This window comes from Equus asinus, chromosome 4 (assembly GCF_041296235.1).
Source record: "Equus asinus isolate D_3611 breed Donkey chromosome 4, EquAss-T2T_v2, whole genome shotgun sequence".
Classification (NCBI taxonomy): domain Eukaryota; kingdom Metazoa; phylum Chordata; class Mammalia; order Perissodactyla; family Equidae; genus Equus; species Equus asinus.
Genome location: NC_091793.1, coordinates 40,799,745 through 40,818,755, shown reverse-complemented (window position 1 = coordinate 40,818,755; position 19,011 = coordinate 40,799,745). Strand labels below are relative to the sequence as shown.

Below are 19,011 nucleotides of genomic sequence, written 5' to 3'. Positions count from 1 at the left end.
AAGTACTGGGGGTTAGGACTTAAACATATTTTTGGGGGGTACACAATTCAACCCATAACAGGGAGTTTGGGCTACACAATGAATACGGGCACAAGTGGCTTTTAGGATATGAGCCAGGGGTGCTATCTGACTGACTTTTACTCACTAGAGGACAGTCTAATCTGGGAGATCTAATTTCTACTGAATCGAGAAGAGCCAAAAAGAAAGACAAAGAAAGCCCACTCTTCCAACCTTAGGATCACTTTGCTGAAACAAGTTATAAATACAAAATTACCATATGCCAGGGTTATAGGTCACTGGAGAGCCTGGTATTTACTCTCTATCCTTCCCTTATCTATACTCTTCTTCTGGGAGGCCTGGAAAAGCCCACACTAGTCCCAAAGCTGCCAGGGATACAACACTGCTAATTTTTGCCCTCTGATACCATAGTAGATATTGAAAGGCCTAATTTGATTCTTTATTTTGAAAATGTCTAAACTAGTAGTCTAGAAGAGAATTATATCTAACATTAGAAAATAATTATAAAGGCACTTTTTTCTTATTTTAGAAAATAATGGGGCCTTAAAGATCCTATAGTCTAACTTCTTTTCTTAACTTGTCAAAAGATTGTGTTTCATTTGTTTCTATAAAAACAAGAATTGAGCTGTAGCAAGCAATAAAATGGGCAGTACATATGGAAGAGAAAGAACAATTTTTACATCAGAATGGTGACCTGCTGTCTGATGACTTAAAGCATTTTCAGAGACCTGGTCAAGATGATTCTCTAACTTCCTAGGAAAGTAGAATGACTTACTTCATACACACATTCAGTCACTTTTCTCCCAATACTGATTTCCTTTTTCAAAAAGTGAAATTAATAATACTAACAGATTTCATGTTTTTCAGTCCTTTATAAGTTTCTGAGAATGTTCATTTGGCAAAGAAATAGAGGCGTTACAATGCTATGTTTTCCAAGAACTTAGAAATAGAGGAATGAGGTCACCTCCTGAGAGCATAACTCATGAAATCTTCACATAATGAATGAACTTAGCTAGGAGTCACAAACTCAAATGCTAAAAGGGCCAGATCAGTACAAAACCTAGAAGAGGAAACCACACAATAGGGAGTAGTGGGGATTAGGACAGATTGGGGAGTGTGTGCAACATGTAAAGTGGTAGGAGTTCCTCAGTTCCCATTGACTGTACTGTGGCCAGATCTTCAAATTTTTTAAGAGAAACTATAAAAATGTATCTTCATGTGAACTATCTTGATTTCAAAATGATAATAGTTTATTTGTATATTTTTAAAATTGGTGAGGACCAATCAGACTATTTTTACAGGTTGTTAATCTGCAACATCTGAGGTAGGCCATTGGCAGTAATAATACAAGTGATTGTAAATGAGTGACTAGAGAATTTGTGAAACACCCTAAAATGCCAAATGTGGGTAACCTCAGGATCCAGGAAGGATAGGAATATGACGACATTTTAAGAAGCTGAAACTTAATTATTGGTATTGGAACCTCTTCTGAAGAAAGTCAGTGTGTCCAGATAGGGGAGGGCCAACCTGTAACTTAGGAAAAAAAGGGTCTAAGAACTCAAATTTGATAGAGTTTTATCTAACGTAGGACATTAGAAGGATATTCTGACATGAACAAGTCTCTAAGGGTGTTCTAAGTAATGGTATAAGGATGACTAATCAAGCAGAAACAAGTTTTTTGCTCCCCTCTTCCATTCATTTAACAATTATCAATTACATTCTTTTGATGTGCAAGGGATTTTGCTAGCTGCACTGATTTCCAAGCTCAAACAATAGATGATGATTAATTTGGCTTCCTAAGTATCCTGACCAGGAAGAAGGTACTCTAGATGGTCATTAAAAAATAATATTCTCCACCATATACCTATATTTTCAAATTCTGGAGTGTGCACTGGTGCTTGCAAAGTTTAGAAGAGGAATCTATTTCCCCAAATCAAATTATCTCTGGGTATTCCAACAGTGTTTCTGGACTTGTAAAGCTGAGTAGACACCACGGATCACGGCAGTTTCCCCAAGGAACCACTATTCTCTGAGGTTCTGTCTGAGGGTATGCTTCTCTTCTATAAAATAGCTATGAAACTGCAGCAGCCTGAGGATTTTTGCTTCCACCCATGAGGATTAACTGCTACACTATAAGAAACAACTGTTACCAGCAGTGGACAAGAGACAGTGCAGGACTGTGATTCCTGAGAGAGAATAAATAAGTGAGCTGAGTCCTAGGATCATACCAACTCATTGTGTGGAGATGGTTTCCAGACTACAATTCAGGCAGGGAGAACCAAAACAGATCCTAGTGGTCTTACTGAGCTCGGGAAAGAGAGATTGGAATGGGAGGGTTGGAGCTGACAAGAATTTGTGGGGCAGAGTACCAGAGAGAAGGGAGCTATACTGAAAGAAAGCTCCAGATATCAGTGATGAAGTCCCTTCTACTCTTGACATGCATAAGATGAAACTACATGAGGCTGCTTGTTGGTAGCTAAACAGTCCTCAGAGTTCACATAGGGCTGCAAGTAAGTTAACCGCATGCCCGAACACAGTCCAAACACTGAAGAAACACAACAAAAACCAACACTCAGCACTTTCCAGCATTTAATAAAAAATTACCAGGCATACAATTAAGCAGGGAAAGAAAACCTTTAAGCAGAAGGAAATTCAATCAATCCCAGATTGACAGTCCAGAACCAACAAAAATGATAGAACAAAGATGATAAAACTTATAAATATGCTTCATATGGCAAGAAATTAAATGAAAACATGAATACAACAGAGAGAGCGATAAAAGGTATAAAAAGACCCAAGTGACTGAGATTTGAGATGAAAAATGCAAGATATGAAAAGAAAAATACACTGGGTAGGATTAACAGAAGATTATATTTTTCAGAAGAAAAAATTAGTGAACCTGAAGACAAAGCAATAGAAACAATACAAGAAGAAACACGGAGAACACAAAGACAAAAAGACTAAAAAAATACGAACAAAGCATAAATAACCTGTAGGACAACATTGAGTGCTCTATCATACATGTTACTGGAGTCCTAGACAATATGATTCTGGAAAAATTTCTAAATATATGCAAGATCTGTACATTAAAAATGATACAACATGCTTAGAGAAATTACAGAACACTTAAATAAATGAAAAGCTAAACGATGTTCAGAGATAGGAATACTTGATATTAAGTTTTCAATCTTGCCAAATTGATTATTGATTCAACTCAGCTGCAATCAAAATATTAGGAGTTTTTGGGAAGAAATTGACAAGTTGATTCCAAAATTTATATGGAAATACAAAGGACTTAAAATAGCCAAAACAATTTCTAAAAAGAATAAGATTTCAACCCTCATTATAATAATCAAGACAGTGTGTTATTGCCACAAAAGTACACATGTGGATCAAATATTAAAAAATTCTCATATAGGTCTACACATATATGGCCAATTGATTTTCAACCAAAAAAATGCCAAGAAAATTCAAGGAGGAAAGGGATAATCTTTCAACAACTGTTACTGGAACAGGGGCCAGCCTGGCGGTAGAGTGGTTGAGTTTGCTCTGCTTCAGTGGCCCAGGGTTCACAGGTTCAGATCCCAGGCATGGACCTACACACCGCTCATCAGGCCATGCTGTGGCAGTGTCCCACATGAAAAATGGAGGAAGACTGGCACAGATGTTAGCTCAGGGCCAATATTCCTCACCAAAAAAAAAAACCCCAAAACCACTCAGCATTACTGGAACAATTGGATATCCATATATGCAAAGAAATGTATCTGACTCTTACCTTACATCTCATACAAAAATCAACCTGAAATAATTCATGAACCTAAGTATATGAGTTAACCTATAAGCTTTCTAGAAGAAAACAGAGAAGAAAATCTTAGGGATCTTGAATTTGGCAAAGATTTCTTAAATAAAACACAAAAAGCACAGACAGAAAAAAAGAAAAAATTTAAAATTTGAGTGTATCAAAAGTAAAAACTTTTGATTTTCAAAAGACACCATTAAGAAGATAAAAATGCAAGCTTCAAACTGAGAAAAATATTTACAAACATATGTATGATAAAGGACTTCTACCCAGAATATATAAAGAACTCTTTCAACTTAAAAAGAAGATAAACAACCCAATAACAAATGGGCAAATGATTTGAACAAACACTTCACCAAAGATGTGCAGATTGCAAATAAGCTAATGAAAACGCATTCAACATTACTAGTCATTAGGGAAATGCAAATTAAAACCACAATGAGATAAAACCATACACCCACTAGAATGACTAAAATGATGAAGACTGATAATTCAAATGTTTGTGAGGATATGGAACACCTGGAACTCGCATATAATGCTGCTGCAAGTACAAAATGGCACAGCCACTTTGGAAAACAATTTCTTATAAAGTTAGACATTCTTTTGTCCTATGATCCAGCAATGCCACTCCTAGTTATTTCCTCCAAGAGAAATAGATACGACTTTTATGCAAATGTACAAAAAGTTTGCACTAACTAATGATTCTCTTAATTTATAATAGCTAATAACTTAATTTCTTAATTTATGATAGCTAAAAATTGAGTTAGATCCATATGATCATTAATTAGTAAACAGATAAATAAATTTTGGCAGGCAATGGAATACTATTCTGTACTAAAAAGGAACAAACTACTGACACATACAACGCAAATGAATCTCAATAGCATTAATCTTAGTGAAAAAAAGCCAGATACAAAATGCTAAATATTGAATGATTCTATTTGTATGAGATTCTAGAACACTTGAAACTCTAGTGGTAGAAAGCAGGTTAGAGGCTGCCAAGGGACTTATGCAAAGGCATGAGGAAACTTTCTGGAGGATGAAAATGTTCCATATCTTCATCATGGTGATGGTTATATTTATATACATTTTAATTATATGCATTGACATAATGTGTCAAATTGTACACGTAAAATTGCTGGATTTTATTTTACATAAATTTTATCTAAATAAAGCTAACAAAAACTCCCCATAATCCCATCACCTAGAGAAAACCACCATTAACATTGTGACATAATTTCTCTTTGTTTTCATTAGTATTTAATATACCTGAAGTCACCTTTTATTTGTATACTTTATGTCCTATATTTAGCAAGTTTTTTTTTCGGTGAGGAAGATCAACCCTGAGCTAACATCTGTTGCCAATCTTCCTCTTTTTGCTTGAGGAAGATTGTCACTGAGCTAACATCTGCACCAATCTTCCTCTATTTTGCATGTGGGACACCACCACAGCATGAGTGGTTCGTAGGCCCACGCCCAGGATCCAAATTCATGAACCTGGGGCTGCTGAAGTGGAGCACATGAACATAACTACTATGCCACGGAGCTGGCCCAGACAATTTTTTAAATATAAGCTTTGTGTTATATTACATGCTTTGAAAGACTAATTTTTAACAGCTTCTTATAATTTCCTTAACTATTCTTCTATTGTTGGATATTTAGGTTATTCCTAATTTTTTTTCAGCTTTGCTATCAGTGCATATTGTTTAAGTTAGGTTATTCTCAATTTTTGCCAATTATAAGTGACTAAAGCAGGGAAAACATATTTACACAGAAGATTTTTATTCTGTGACTTAGATCTTTCCTGAAGCCTGCAATATTTTAACTGCACACAGGAACAGCCTTTTAAGTGGCTCCCTGCTACGTACTGTTCCACTTTCACCCCTCCCCACACTGTTGCCAGAGTTACTTTGCAAACACAACTGATGATGTCATTCCCCAGCTTATAACTTCAGTTGGCTTTCCTTTGCCTATAGGGAGAAGCCATGGTTCTCTGTGGTGGTATAAGTGTCCCGTGACAAGCAAATCTCAGCCCTCAACATGCATTCTGTTTTGGGTGAAATTGTGACCCCCTCAAAAAAAGATACATTGATGTCCTAAGCCCCAACCTCAGCATGTGACCTTATTTGAAAATAAGGTAATTGCAGATTAACTAGTTAAGATGAGTTTGTGCTGGAGTAGGGTAGGCCCTCAATCCAATACGCTTAGCGTCCTTATAAGAAGACAGCCAGTAAAGACATAGAGACAGGGGGAGAATGCGGGTGAAGATGGCGGCAAAGGTTGGAGTGATGCATCTACAAGCCAAGGAATGCCAAGGATCGCTGGCCATCACAAGAATCTAGGAGAGAGGTATGGAACAGATTCCCCCCAGAGCCCTTCAAAGAACCAACCTTGTCGACACCTTGATTTTGCACTTCTAGCCTTCAGAACTGTGAAAGAACAAAGTTCTGTTGTTTTCAGCCACTCAGTTTGTGGTATTTTGTTACAGCAGCCCTAGGAAACTAATACACATTCTATGTCCCTATCACACTGAACACCCAACCCTTCCCTTTCAGAACTTTGCCCCACTATTCTCAGCTTAGAATGTCATCCACACTTTCCCCAACCCCACTCCTTTACCTGGTAAATATATGACTTGGTTCCAGTGTCTCATCCTGGATGAAACCTTTTCTACTTTTCCTTTTTGTCTCAGGAAATTGACTGCATGGACCCTCATTATTCCACTGTAAATACGACTTAACTCTCTGTTTTATAATTACCAACTTTCTCTTAATATTCTGTGAGACTTTTGAGAGCAGAGATCACATTTTAGTCATTTTTTTGTATACCCAATGCCATGCCAAGTGACAGTGAGAATGTACTGTCTGCTGAGGAATGAAACCTTAATCAATATATCTCATAGGAGGTGCACGACATGGTGGATACATTTTGGAATGACTTGGGAGTTAGGCTGACCAAATCTGCTTTGAAAGTCAGACTCCACCACTTATCAGCTTCTGGGTAATCTTGGGCAAGTTGCATAACCTCTCTGAGGCTCAGTATCCTCATCTATAAGATGGCAATAGTAATTTCTTCCTGGTGGATTATGAGAAATTGATGAGGTGTCATATGTGACTTCACCTACACACCTAGTATGCATTAGTAAATGCATTTTTTTAATATACAATCACTATTTTTTTGTTGGGCATATGGTTATAAAACACAAAATTCATGTAAATATCTAGAAACAAAAGGCCAATTGTTATAAAATTTATTTTCAAAAAATGAGACATACTTCATTCACAAATTACTGACAGGACCATGTACAGAATCTTTGAATTTGCATCCAAATAATCACAATCTTGTTATTTTGATTGGAGAGCCCTAAGGACCTCGACTTGTTTGTTTACTGGGGATAATTTAATTTTTGGTAACACTGAAAGTGAAAAAAAACAAAACAGGAAGGAGGCAAAAAAAAAGATAGAAACTAAGAACAGAGGGAGATAATCTGCTTCCTGACAAATCTCTAGCAACATCAAGCTCCCTAATGACTCATTTTTCTTTCATAGGGAGAGAAGCTCATTCAGGCCTTAATCATTCTCTCTCTGAATCTTTCTGAACAAAAATGAGCATTGAGGAAAGAGTCACATTGTGGTTCAAGCCCAGAGCCCTGGGTTCACTGTGTACCTCGAGAGTCCCCAGGAGGCCCTGCTACCACACACGTGTAATCTTGGACAAAGGTAGTGGAGTTCTGTCAAGCTATCTAACCCCACACAAATGCCCTCCCCAGCTGCTACAGACTGGTTCCAAATGGAGCCTATTGTTTCTCTGGTGAACACACAAAGAAAAAGGCAACAAAACAAACACACCAACCCCGTCCCTTCAGAGGTCTTGTAAACCACTTACATCTGTTCTCAGCATCTCCATATCTATCAATTCCCTGAAAATAAAGTGCATTTGTTTTCTTAAATGTTGTAACTTGTCAATCATAAAGGATGGTCCTGAGACCATTAAACTGAGCTCCATTAGAACTGACATGTTTTTATAGAACATCACCATCACAAAGCAGGACAAATGGGGCTCAGGATGAGTGTAACAGTCCCTTATCTTAAAGTTCATATCTTTGAAGCAGAAGCAAAGAGGGCTGCAAACAGTACATGATCCTAGCAGTAGACTGTAGGAGTTAAGACTGCCCAGTTTATCTCTTGGCTTTGCCACTTTCTAGCTACTACCTCGGTTTCCCCATCTATCATATGGAGGTAGCAACAGTACCTTCCTCAAAGGTTGCTAGACAGATTGAGATGATACTGTACAATGCTTAGGACAGTGTCCAGTGCATAGCAAGCTCTCAGTAAGTGTATGCTATTATTACAACTGTTATTATTGGCCATTCCAGATTTCTGCAAAAGGTATAGCCCTATCTACATAGAAACACCTGGGGTAAATCATCCTTTTTCTCCAAATAGCACATCAAGATTTAAGCAATAAGTTGTCAACTAAGACAAAGCAACTCAGAGGATGAATTATTCCAGGCTTGCTTTGCCTGGAGTGGCCCTAAAACCTGTGAGCCCTTGTGCCCAAAGGTTATTACAAAAAGTCTATCAGATTCTTACTGAGTATCTTCCATGGCCCAAGGACTGTCAAATCTCCAATCCACCTACCTGCAACTCAGAAGCTCCTCAACTCCATGCCCCAGGCAGCCACCAACAATCAGTTGAGGTTGGCAGGGATTGAATAAATCCTATTTGTTATCCCGAGCATAAGACTTTCCAACTTGCAAAGAACGGATGCAACCCCCTTTATAATGGTGATACTCAGTGAGGGATGGGGGAGATGACAAACTCTGCCTTATAGAAAAATGTCATTATATCAGAATTTTACTTCTATATAGTCCCAAAGGATAAACTGTGGGAGAAGAAAACATTATTTAAGTCAAAGTATACCTAAAATTGATGAAATACTGAAGTGGGTCAGGGAGTTTTGTGTATTAATTCTTCCAGAATACCACTCTCTACACAGAAGCATTAACTCATTATACAGTAGACTAGTAGCCCAAAGCAGAGCTTTCCAATGGGTATGCCAGGAATGGATTATAGGTTTGCAGGAGGTAATAACCCCTTCAGCCCTTGGAGCAGCTAAGGCTAGGGTGCTTAGAGCAGTTATTATCCCTAGCAATGAGCAGGCTCCTTCATATATATCAGTATGCTGTGCAAATATTATCATTTTATATGTGCTCCATGACTTGAAAAAGTTTGGGAACCATTTGTTTAAGAAAAGAATGCATTTTCTAAAGTCTCTTCATTTGTAACCATGGCAAAGCTTAAGCACCAGATGGCTTAATATACTTCCTGATCATGGTTACCAATACTAATATCTTCTAGAAAAACCAGATACACATTCTTGATCTGAGAGCTCAGTCCCGTAACCAAAACTCTGTTATGATTAACTTCCTTTGCTTGCAAGGGACAGAGGTGCACTATGGGGTAGCACAAATCGTGAGGGCTTTTTTCAAGACCCACCAAGAGAGGCAGGAATCCCATGGGAATTAAAAGACTGGATCAATTCAGGGGCATGGTATGGAAGTCAGAGGTTGAGTCTTCAGCCACAAGAGATCCTGGGTCTTCACTTTGATACTCCACTAATAACATGACTTGGCTACATTCTCCCTTTGCTTTCCTTTGAGGGATTGTCTTGCATTTTCTCCCAGTTGGCTGCCAGTTAGCTTCTGGACCCTCTCTTCTACATCTGTTCCACTAGTTCTTTGCTTCTGCTTATTTCTGGTTTCTAGTTTCTTCAAAACTTCAGCCTGCTCATAATTCCTCCTGATCCTTACTTCTACCTGATAGTCAATCTTAATCTCTCTCTTTCTCCTTTCCTCCATCTTTCAATGTCAATTCCTACTCCTAATTCCCTGTCTCTCTCTACATTTTCCAATCCACATTCTTGAGAATAAGACTCTGGGTGGCCCTGCTCGTCCCCATTTGGGTAGAATCTCAGGTCTTCTCCCAGGCCACTTACCAACCTATGGTATAGCTAATTTGGGACCAAATGCCCACTGGCTGAGAGGGGCTGGAGTCATAGCATGCAAAATATGTCCCTTCAACAGAGCTGTGGTGAATGGGACAATTTTCCTCTGAAGATCTCTAGGTAGGAAGACACCATACATCTAGAACAAGCCTCCTCAAGGGAACAAAGTTTTATATTTCCATTTGTCAAAGAGACCATTTAAACACATTCATTGTCTCATAAAAAAATCCTTTTGGTAATTTTCTTTTCTTTCTCTTCTCTCTTTTCTTTTTTCCTTCCATCCATCCATCCATCCATCTACCCATCCAGCAAATATGAATCTGTCTGTCTTCAAAAGAAATGTGTGAGGTCTCCAATGACCATAATGGTCCTCAAGGACCATGAACCTACTAGGGAAGATAAGTGGTGTATGCAAATCATTATAAATGCCCAAAGAATGACATAGACCAAATGTTATGAAGTTCAAAGGAGGAATACATCTTCTGGCTGGAGAAGATGATAATTCAGCTGGGCCCTGAAAGATGGGAAAGATTCTGACATTCATTCTAAATATAAGGAACAACATGAGCCTAAGCCTTGAGTTAGTAGAGTTTTATAACATCAAAATTCAAATTTTGGCATTTTAAGTTCTATAAAAAATGCATAATCATTGTAAAAAATTTAAACCAGACTGAAAATATACAGTGTAAAAAGTTTGTCTCTCATTACTATTCACCTACCCTGCCACAGATTCTCCTCTCCAGAGGAAACCACAATTAATTGTTTACTCTGAATTTGTCTAGACTCTTTCCTATACTATTAAATTAAAGCTTTATAATTATTTGACTAGAAAGATATTATTAAACTCACTTCACAAAGAAGTAGGTTAAGTGATTTCTTTGGGCTAAGTAATTCTTTAAGTGAATGTTCCATCACACCTTGTTATTATGGGGCTGTTGGCTTGAACTAATCTAGAAGGACTCAATTCAGCCTTGAAAGTAGCTCTTGTTTATAGGGAGCCATTTGGACCAGAACTGGAAGAAAGCCAGAGGTGGGTACACATACATTAGCCAGATGAAAAGATTCTTCTCACAATAGAAAGTCCTATACATACTGAGATGGGTATTCAGGTCTCACCAGACCTTTTGATGTACTATAAACTTTATTTTTATCTCCAATAGAAGGTTAATTCTACTCTAATATTGGAATGCTCATGGAATTGTTGAGGGTTTAAGAGAAATCAGACATGTTTTTCCTCTACAATATCACTTTTTAAGTAAACCAAATGTATTATTTATCAGCTTGCATTTAATAGAACAGCCAACTGAATTTATTCAAGCTTCTTCCTTTCACATCCAAAGTCAGATTTCTAAAGGAAGATATCCTAGAGCATATACGGGGAACTTAAGTTATACGGATGTACAACACTTACCCCAGACTGCCATGAAAACAGCAAAGAAGACAGTGGCTCCATTGTCAAAGAGGTGGGTTACCTGGGAACATTGTGAATCACAGTTAAACGAATTTCTTATATAACATATTTCAATGCACATTTTTTTCAAGTTCTGTAAAAACAGCTGTGACGATACAACGAATTTTGCAGGGTTTCTTTGGGAACTATTCCTTTTGGATCATAATCAAGAAGGGAGTTCCTCTAACTATGAAGTAGTTTGGATATGGAAAAGAGATTTGGTTCCCTTTATGTGCATATCACCTAGCTGAACATTTATCAGCAGCCCCAATAGTGTTCTAAGAATTTCCTTCTGTGCACTATAACGACTATTATACATGCACACATGGATATGGATATATTTATATTTAAGACCAGAAGGTATTATTGTTGCTGCTTTAAAGGTTTCTGATTTCCCAAGCACTGTTTTTAATGCCTAATTTATTCACTTTGAAAACACGGCTATTTTGTTTGTGTAGTTTTGAGCAAACACTCTCTGGGCTGCCCTCTGGATTTCAGCATTATGAAGAGAGAGCAGACCATTAACAAAATCCACTTCTACCTTTATTAAAGCCTTGGATAATCATTATATTTACCTATTACACATAACACCAAGACAGCTAGCAAATACTTCATTGCTAGAATAATATATTCTATCACAAACACCACAACAGAAAGCAAAAATATCTATTCTTGCTGCAAAACTGCCAAGTTCATTTCTGCCTCCAGGATAAATCACACCAACGTCATGCCAAATTGAAATGATGACTGATACATTCATAAAGCATAAAGGGTGTGTTTTCTTGTGCTTTATAGCTCTCTATAAAGTATATTTTGCTGTCCCTTAGAGAATGTGCCAATTATAAACAAATCTTTCCCTGTTCTATCAGAGTGTGAAGTATTTCAAAATTTTCCAAAAGTTTATACTTTCTCTTTCTTTGAACATAGATTTGAGGGGCAGCAGTGAGACAAAAGCCTGAAGCTGATTTATTTCATATGCCAGAGGGAGTGTTAAGTTGTATACTGGGCACTCAGCAATAAATCAAGTCCGAGAGTTCCCTTGGTATGTGGTTGGTCTGTGTTCTTCATTAGGGTATTAACTGGGAGTTGGTGGGAGTTGTAGCCTGCAACATCAGTACAGATTCTGGAATAGATTGTGGTTGTCATTGTTTTTGGCTATTCAGATCATCTTTCCTCCTTTCTCCCTTCTCCAGTTAACAAATCTCTTTCATGCAGGTCCTCAGGGAACACATGGCTCAAATAGAACCAATTAGAGTCCTTCCCTGGAACTGATATATGAACATTTGGAGAGAGACAGTTTTCTGTTACAGTTACTTGGGATGAACATGTGAATCAGTAAGGTGAGTTAATAGGGACTTCTTGTTCCTACTAAGATGATAAGCTAGCATAGGCTGATGGCTCCTTCTGCCTAAATCAACCCTGGAGAAGATAATAGATTCTGGGAACTAACAAAACACAAAAATAAACAAAGACCCTGAGAAATCCCAGAGGAGGTGGAAGTTTGCCTTGAATGGTACTTGCACATGTGTGTGTGTGTGTGTGTGTGTGTGTGTGAGATGGTAGTGGTGTTTGGGGAGAGGTAGGTGGCAGTACCCAACCAGAGTGAAAGCACAGGTTAGAGAAATACATGAGTTCTATTCCAGCCTCTCCCTCAATGGTCATTGGACAATTAATTTCCCCTCCCTCAGAAATCAGCTGCAACAGGCCAAACCACAGGCACTGGCATTTTTGGGGTAATATCCAGGGATGCTCAGAGTCCTGCCTGGTGGAGGAGATGAGGAAAGTAAGTGCTGTTTGGCCAGCTGCCCTTGGGCATTCACTCCTCAGTCCATTTCCTCGTGAACTCTAGGGCTGGCACATTACAATCAAGGGAGAGTGCCTCCTCCCAATGCTGCTTTGTTCTAAGCAGGGTTAAAAATAAAACTCTGACCAGAACAGTCCTCTGGCAGAGTGGTAGTGCCTGGGACATGTTGTCCTCTCCTCTCTGTAAACTCACCAGGGCTGACAGCCTAGGGTTGGCCTCTGACCCTTACCCAAAGTGGTTGACACTTCCAGTGGACAAGTACCCACAGGCCAAAATAATGGAATATCTGGAAAATTTTGGAGGCAGCTGTCTTCCCCAAACTAGGCAACAGACACCTTCTAAAACGAACATTCTGTAATAGCAGAGAATTTAAAATAGGCATAAAAACATGATTATGGACATAAAGGAAGGAAGATGAAGCCTGGAGCTGTGGTAGGCAGCAGCCACCTTCCCCATCGTATGATGAGAACCTGTCTACAAAATGATCATGTGGACAGGTGCCCAAAGAGAGACATCTGTGGGCCTGCAGGACCAGTTCTAGGCATTGAGGCTCTTGTTCCCAGACAGTGTGAGCTACACTAGCACCTCTTCCAGTGTAACGAGCCAATAAGTCCCTTTCTGCTTAAGCCAGTTTAATTGGGTTTCTGACCCTTGTAAATGCAAAAGTTGGGGATAAGCATTCCTGATCAGCAGAACAGCCATTGACTGGATTGGATCCAGGCTCAAATTTGATCCAATATTCCTATATATCCTCAGTCTCATGAAGTCATTTTGGCATTTATAATAAACGTTCCCAAAGGAAACTCTGCATTACTTCAATTCTTTCATTCTGAGGCTTTTTAGTCTTCATTTTACTAAGTTTCTAGGCAAGATCAAGTCTAAAATCCAGAATCCAAACATCTTGTAGCTCAGTACAGAACAATGGCATGTTTTTCAGTCAGATAAACCAAGGCCCAGCTCCTTACTGCTGTGTAACCATGGTTGAATAATCTTTCCCTCTCTGAGTCTTTGAGTAAAATGGGAATAACATCCACCTTGAAGTTGCTATGAGAATTAGAAATAACAAATGTAGGTTACCTAGCTATTTTTATAGCTATAGCCTAGCTATTATTATAATTATTATTTTTCTAGATCTTATGTTCAGTAGGATAACTGCCCAAAGAAGCTCCTATAAGATCTGAGCACTCTAAACTATTCATGATGATCCTTTTCAGGAATTATCATGGATCTCCTACTGAGAGAACTTCACTCAAAGTATATCTTTCCATGTAAAAAACAAACAAAACACCCAAAACAAGAACAACAACAAAACTGGGCTTCTGAGATTCCCAGAAAGCAGGATTTTTGCATCCAAGTCATTCAGGCTTAACTCACAATCTTTAAACAAAATTATAGTACTGAAAAAACTTTTTTGTTCCTCACCAAATCTATATTTCCCAAGATCACTTTGTTAAATTTGTCCTCATCCACTCAGGTCTATCTGTATGTTCTCCAAAGGTAGGGAGAGTATTTTGTGCTTTTTTGCTCCTTTACAGCACATAGTAAGAGCCCAAATCTTTCTAGAATCACAGCTGGCTGCTGTAGTTTGGGCTCTTCCCACAAGGACCGGCCACCTGCAGTGCTCATGACATCATGGATGGGCGGGCTCCTGGGCTGCCTATCAAATGTTCTCTCATTTAAAACAAACAAAACTCTGCAATGCCAACTGTGTAATTAGATAGACCCAAGCTGTAGTGACTGCAGAAGTTCAATCAACTCTGCCAGCCCCTTTTATATCTGGAAGCTAGGCAAGTTGATGGGCAGTGGGTCTGAGAAAAGTTCTCAACAGCCCATAATCCAGCTATTGCTTTGCATTAATAACATTGCCCCTAAGTAAAAAACTATAAGAATTTGATGACCATGTCTAAAATTTTAATAAAGTAAGGAATAACACAAGAAAGGTGAATGCAATGACATGCCTTGGACATAATAGTGCTATGTATTTGTTTTTTCAAAGCATTTGCATATATGCTACCTTCTTTGGTCCTCATGACATGCCGTGGGCAGAGAGGGCAGGTATTGCTACCTGCATTTTAGAGCTGAGAAAGCTCAGCCTCAAAGAGGCTGTACATGTGCAAGGTCAAGGAGGTAAGTAGCTGAACCAACCTTGAATCTACATCTTTTTGGCAATAATGATTATGAAGAGGAGGAAAATGATGGCAGCTCTCATTTATGAGATCTTACCATTTGCCAAGCACTTTGCTCACTATACTATATCTTTTCCCATTTCTTATAACAATTGTGTGAAACGAGCATCATGTTCTCCATTTTACACATGAGAAAACTGAGGCTCAGAGAAGTTAAATAACTTCTTCCCATACTGACAAGTGGTAAAGAACAGAGTCAAGATTTTAGCCTTTCTGACTCTAACAATTATGCTCTTTGTACTATGCATGCTGCAGTTTCTTGTGATGATAATTAGAACCAATACATTAAAAATATATATCAGGTAAAAAAAGATATATGAATTAGAACACTGAATGGTGGAGGTTGGTCTCCCCTACTACATAAATGTGAGAATCAACGACCAGAAAGGACAGAGTGAAATAGTTACCCTCTGTGCCTCAGGAAAGCGTATGTAAAATGCAATCCACCTAAAATGTTGCATAGTTGGAATTACCTTGGCATAAACGCAGCTGTCTGACAGCCTCATGAATGGACAGTATTTATCACACACAGGACACATGATGATATCTGTAGCTTGGCAGACTTCTTTACTGGAAAAGAGAACAGAAAAGGACTGCTTTGTGATGACGAAAGAGCATTCTTTTCCCCTCCGATTTCACCAGAATATTCAACTAGTAAATAAGATCCAGTTGATTAAATTTTTGTCCTCAGAAGCTTCTTAGTCTTCTCCATTATTAATGTAAACAAGTGCCTGCACATTTAATAATCTGATAAACCTACTTATTTAGGAGGCTGTTTCTTAGCTCTAAATATTAATAAGTTAAACTCGGGAAAATACATGAAGCAAAACATTGGTTGTTCTACCCCAAATTATACAAAAGTCGTTCACAATATTGCACAGGTTTGAAGCAATTTCATACTGAATTATTAAAAAAACAAGATACCTAAAAGTGCCTGCCTTGATCTCCATATGCATGATAAGTTAAAACTAAAAATGGAGGAACAAATAAAAATAGTAGGGATTAGTTCTGGAAGAAAGCTCTATTTCATTAAAAATTTCACCAGAAAGTAAAACATTTTTGTAGGTAGGAGGACCAATCAATCACTTTTATTTTTGCAATCACTTTTACAGTCACATTTATTATTTAAGATCATTGTCCAGCTTCGCAATAAGACCTCAATGAATACCTTAAACTATATTCTGGTAAAGGAACCAAGATAACACCCATCAACACCGAATCATTCTCTAAGCCCCAGCAAGTTGGTGAGACATCTTTCTGGCTTAGGTTTAAAGGATCCTTGTAAAAACACAGAATTTATATATTAAAAAAGCATTGTTAATCCACTATTTTACGGTATTAGCAGAAAGAAAAAAAGTGAAAAAGTCAGAAAGAGAGCAATTTTTTTTTTTTTGAGGAAGATTTTCCCTGAGCCAACATCTGCTGCCAATCCTCCTCTTTTCGCTGAGGAAGATGGGCCCAGAGCTCGCATCTGTGCCCATCTTCCTCTATTTTATATGTGGGACACCTGCCACAGCATGGCTTGGTAAGTGGTGCATAGGTCCATCCCCGGGATCTGGGCCTTCGAAACCCTGCGCTGTCAAGCACATGAACTTAACCACTATGCCACGGGGCTGGCCCCAAGAGCAACTTTTAGCCAGTGAATGAAAGTGATTCATTCAGTGGATGTAGAGTGGCCTGTATGTCCGTAAATGTAAACTTTGCTTCCTTGGTAGGTGGAGAGCTCAGCAGCAGGGGCAATGGATGTAGAGGTCTAGTGAACTGAGACTTTTGAATTTTTCCAGGAGAGATTGGGAAGGAAGTTAGAAGGGAAAGCTAAGTGGGCCCATAGGCTGTGAACACTCCCAAAGCACAAATACCCGTCTCTAAATATAAGCAAAGGCAGGCTCACCCAAGGCTCTCCTACCTGACTTGGCAGTGATCCAGAGTAATGACTCCGTACAAAAAGACAAACAATCCAATGAAGGCAGCTGGGAAGAGCATGCCGGTGTACCAGCCCAACCAGGCAAAATACAACCCAATCTTCTCTCCAAAGTACCGCCTGTTCAAGACACACAACAGCCTTGGAAATTACAGTGAAGTGTTTAGAGTTAGGCATTGTAACATTTTGCTCAGTCATTTTGCTTTGTAGTCATCTTGCTGCTAAACATGTGGGCAAGGTAAGCCAAGATAATGGAACATTTGATGAAACCTAAGCTCTGGGCTGAAATTTCTTCTCCTACTATTCTATATCATTCTATTTCAAATAATCCTTCCCATAAAAGAACATGATTATACACAAGCTTGTTCTGAGAACACAGAATAAACCTATTCCCATTTAGGAAGATGACACTGTCATTAATACAGAACCAGGGGAATCTGATTGATGAGTTGGTGCCAACACACAATCTCATCTGCCATTTCTGAGAGTGTGCTTGTTTGTAATGTATATATTCTAATTATATATACATATATATATTTAAAAATTAGGAAACAAAGTTATTGTGAAAAACTTTAACATCTCTTTCAATATTTCACAGCCTTGCAAGATGTTTACAATCCTAGAATCACAAGATATTAGAAAGAAAAGAACTCTGATTACTGAGATTCCAGATGAATCAATCCTGAGAGCAACTTTCCTTCTTTTTTTTTTTATTTTTGAGGAAGATTAGCCCTGAGCTAACATCTGCCACCAATCCTCCTCTTTTGCTGAGGAAGACTGGCCAAGAGCTAACATCCATACACATCTTCCTATGTTTTATGTGGGACACTTGGCACAGCATGGCTTGACAAGCGGTGCATAGGTCCACACCTGGGATCTGAACCGGCATACCCCAGGCCACTGAAGCAAAATGTGTGAACTTAACTGCTGCGCCACCAGGCTGGCACCACACTTTCCTTCTTAAGTGATGACTTCTCACAGGCTTCAACATCTAGCTTTATGACTATTTTTCTTAGGCTTACCAGCCTGCCTAGTGCCCTGTGGTCCGTGAAGTTTGGAAGTGTCCAGGGAATTCCTTGGTTTTTCTTTTATTTATCAAACATCATTAATAATGTGATCAACTTGTGCTGTAATACAAGCCAAATTGCCCTTTCTGTTTCTCAACTGCTACATGTCATTACTTAGAAGTTAATTATGTCTTAGTCCAATATAAGAATATTCTAATTATTTTTTTTCATTCTTATTCTAAACAAATGTTGTCAATCATATGTTTCCAAATACTGGCTGCTGCTCTCCTTTTGGAATGCCCAACGGCTCCTAAAAGCATGTGATTATTTATTTATACCATCTCCCACTGTGTCCCAACAGAAGCTTCCCACTCCCAGCAGACTTTTCTAACATACACTCAAGTACACAGATACAGTCTTTTATTCTCTCAACAAATAAAAAATTCCTTCTATGTGGCAAATACTGTGCTAGGTGCTGAGAAGACAACGGTGAGTAGAATTAGCTTGGTCCCTGTTCTTGTGGAGCTCAAAGGTTGATAGAATAGATACACCCACCAATCAATTAATAAATTTATAATTACAAAACTGGGAAAAGAGCTATCAAAGGAGAAGAATACAACTCCACAAGTCTATAAAACAAGGCCATTTGACCGTCCTAGTTAGGGAAGACTTCTCTGAGGAAGTGACTATTGTGCTGATGAGTGAAAATTAACCAGGTGCTGTTGCAGACAGGATAGAGCTTTTCCAGCAGAGGGAACAGAAAGTACAAAGACCCTGTGGTAGTAGGAACCAGGTGAATAAGGGCAGTGTTGCTGGAACA

The 19,011-nt window shown here is 38.5% G+C and overlaps 1 protein-coding gene across 4 annotated transcripts in view; it reads right to left on the bottom strand.

Moving 5' to 3' along the window:
- Window positions 1-19,011, bottom strand: part of ANO4 (anoctamin 4) — a 380,754-nt gene that overhangs the window by 57,834 nt on the left and 303,909 nt on the right. For all 4 annotated transcript variants that reach the window (XM_070507139.1, XM_070507138.1, XM_070507140.1 and 1 more), the window contains 3 exons: window positions 17,170-17,304; window positions 15,737-15,833; window positions 11,235-11,295 (listed from right to left, as the gene is read on the bottom strand). In XM_070507139.1, coding sequence (XP_070363240.1) covers window positions 11,235-11,295; window positions 15,737-15,833; window positions 17,170-17,304 — 293 coding nt within the window. The remainder of the gene's footprint in view (window positions 1-11,234; window positions 11,296-15,736; window positions 15,834-17,169; window positions 17,305-19,011) is intronic.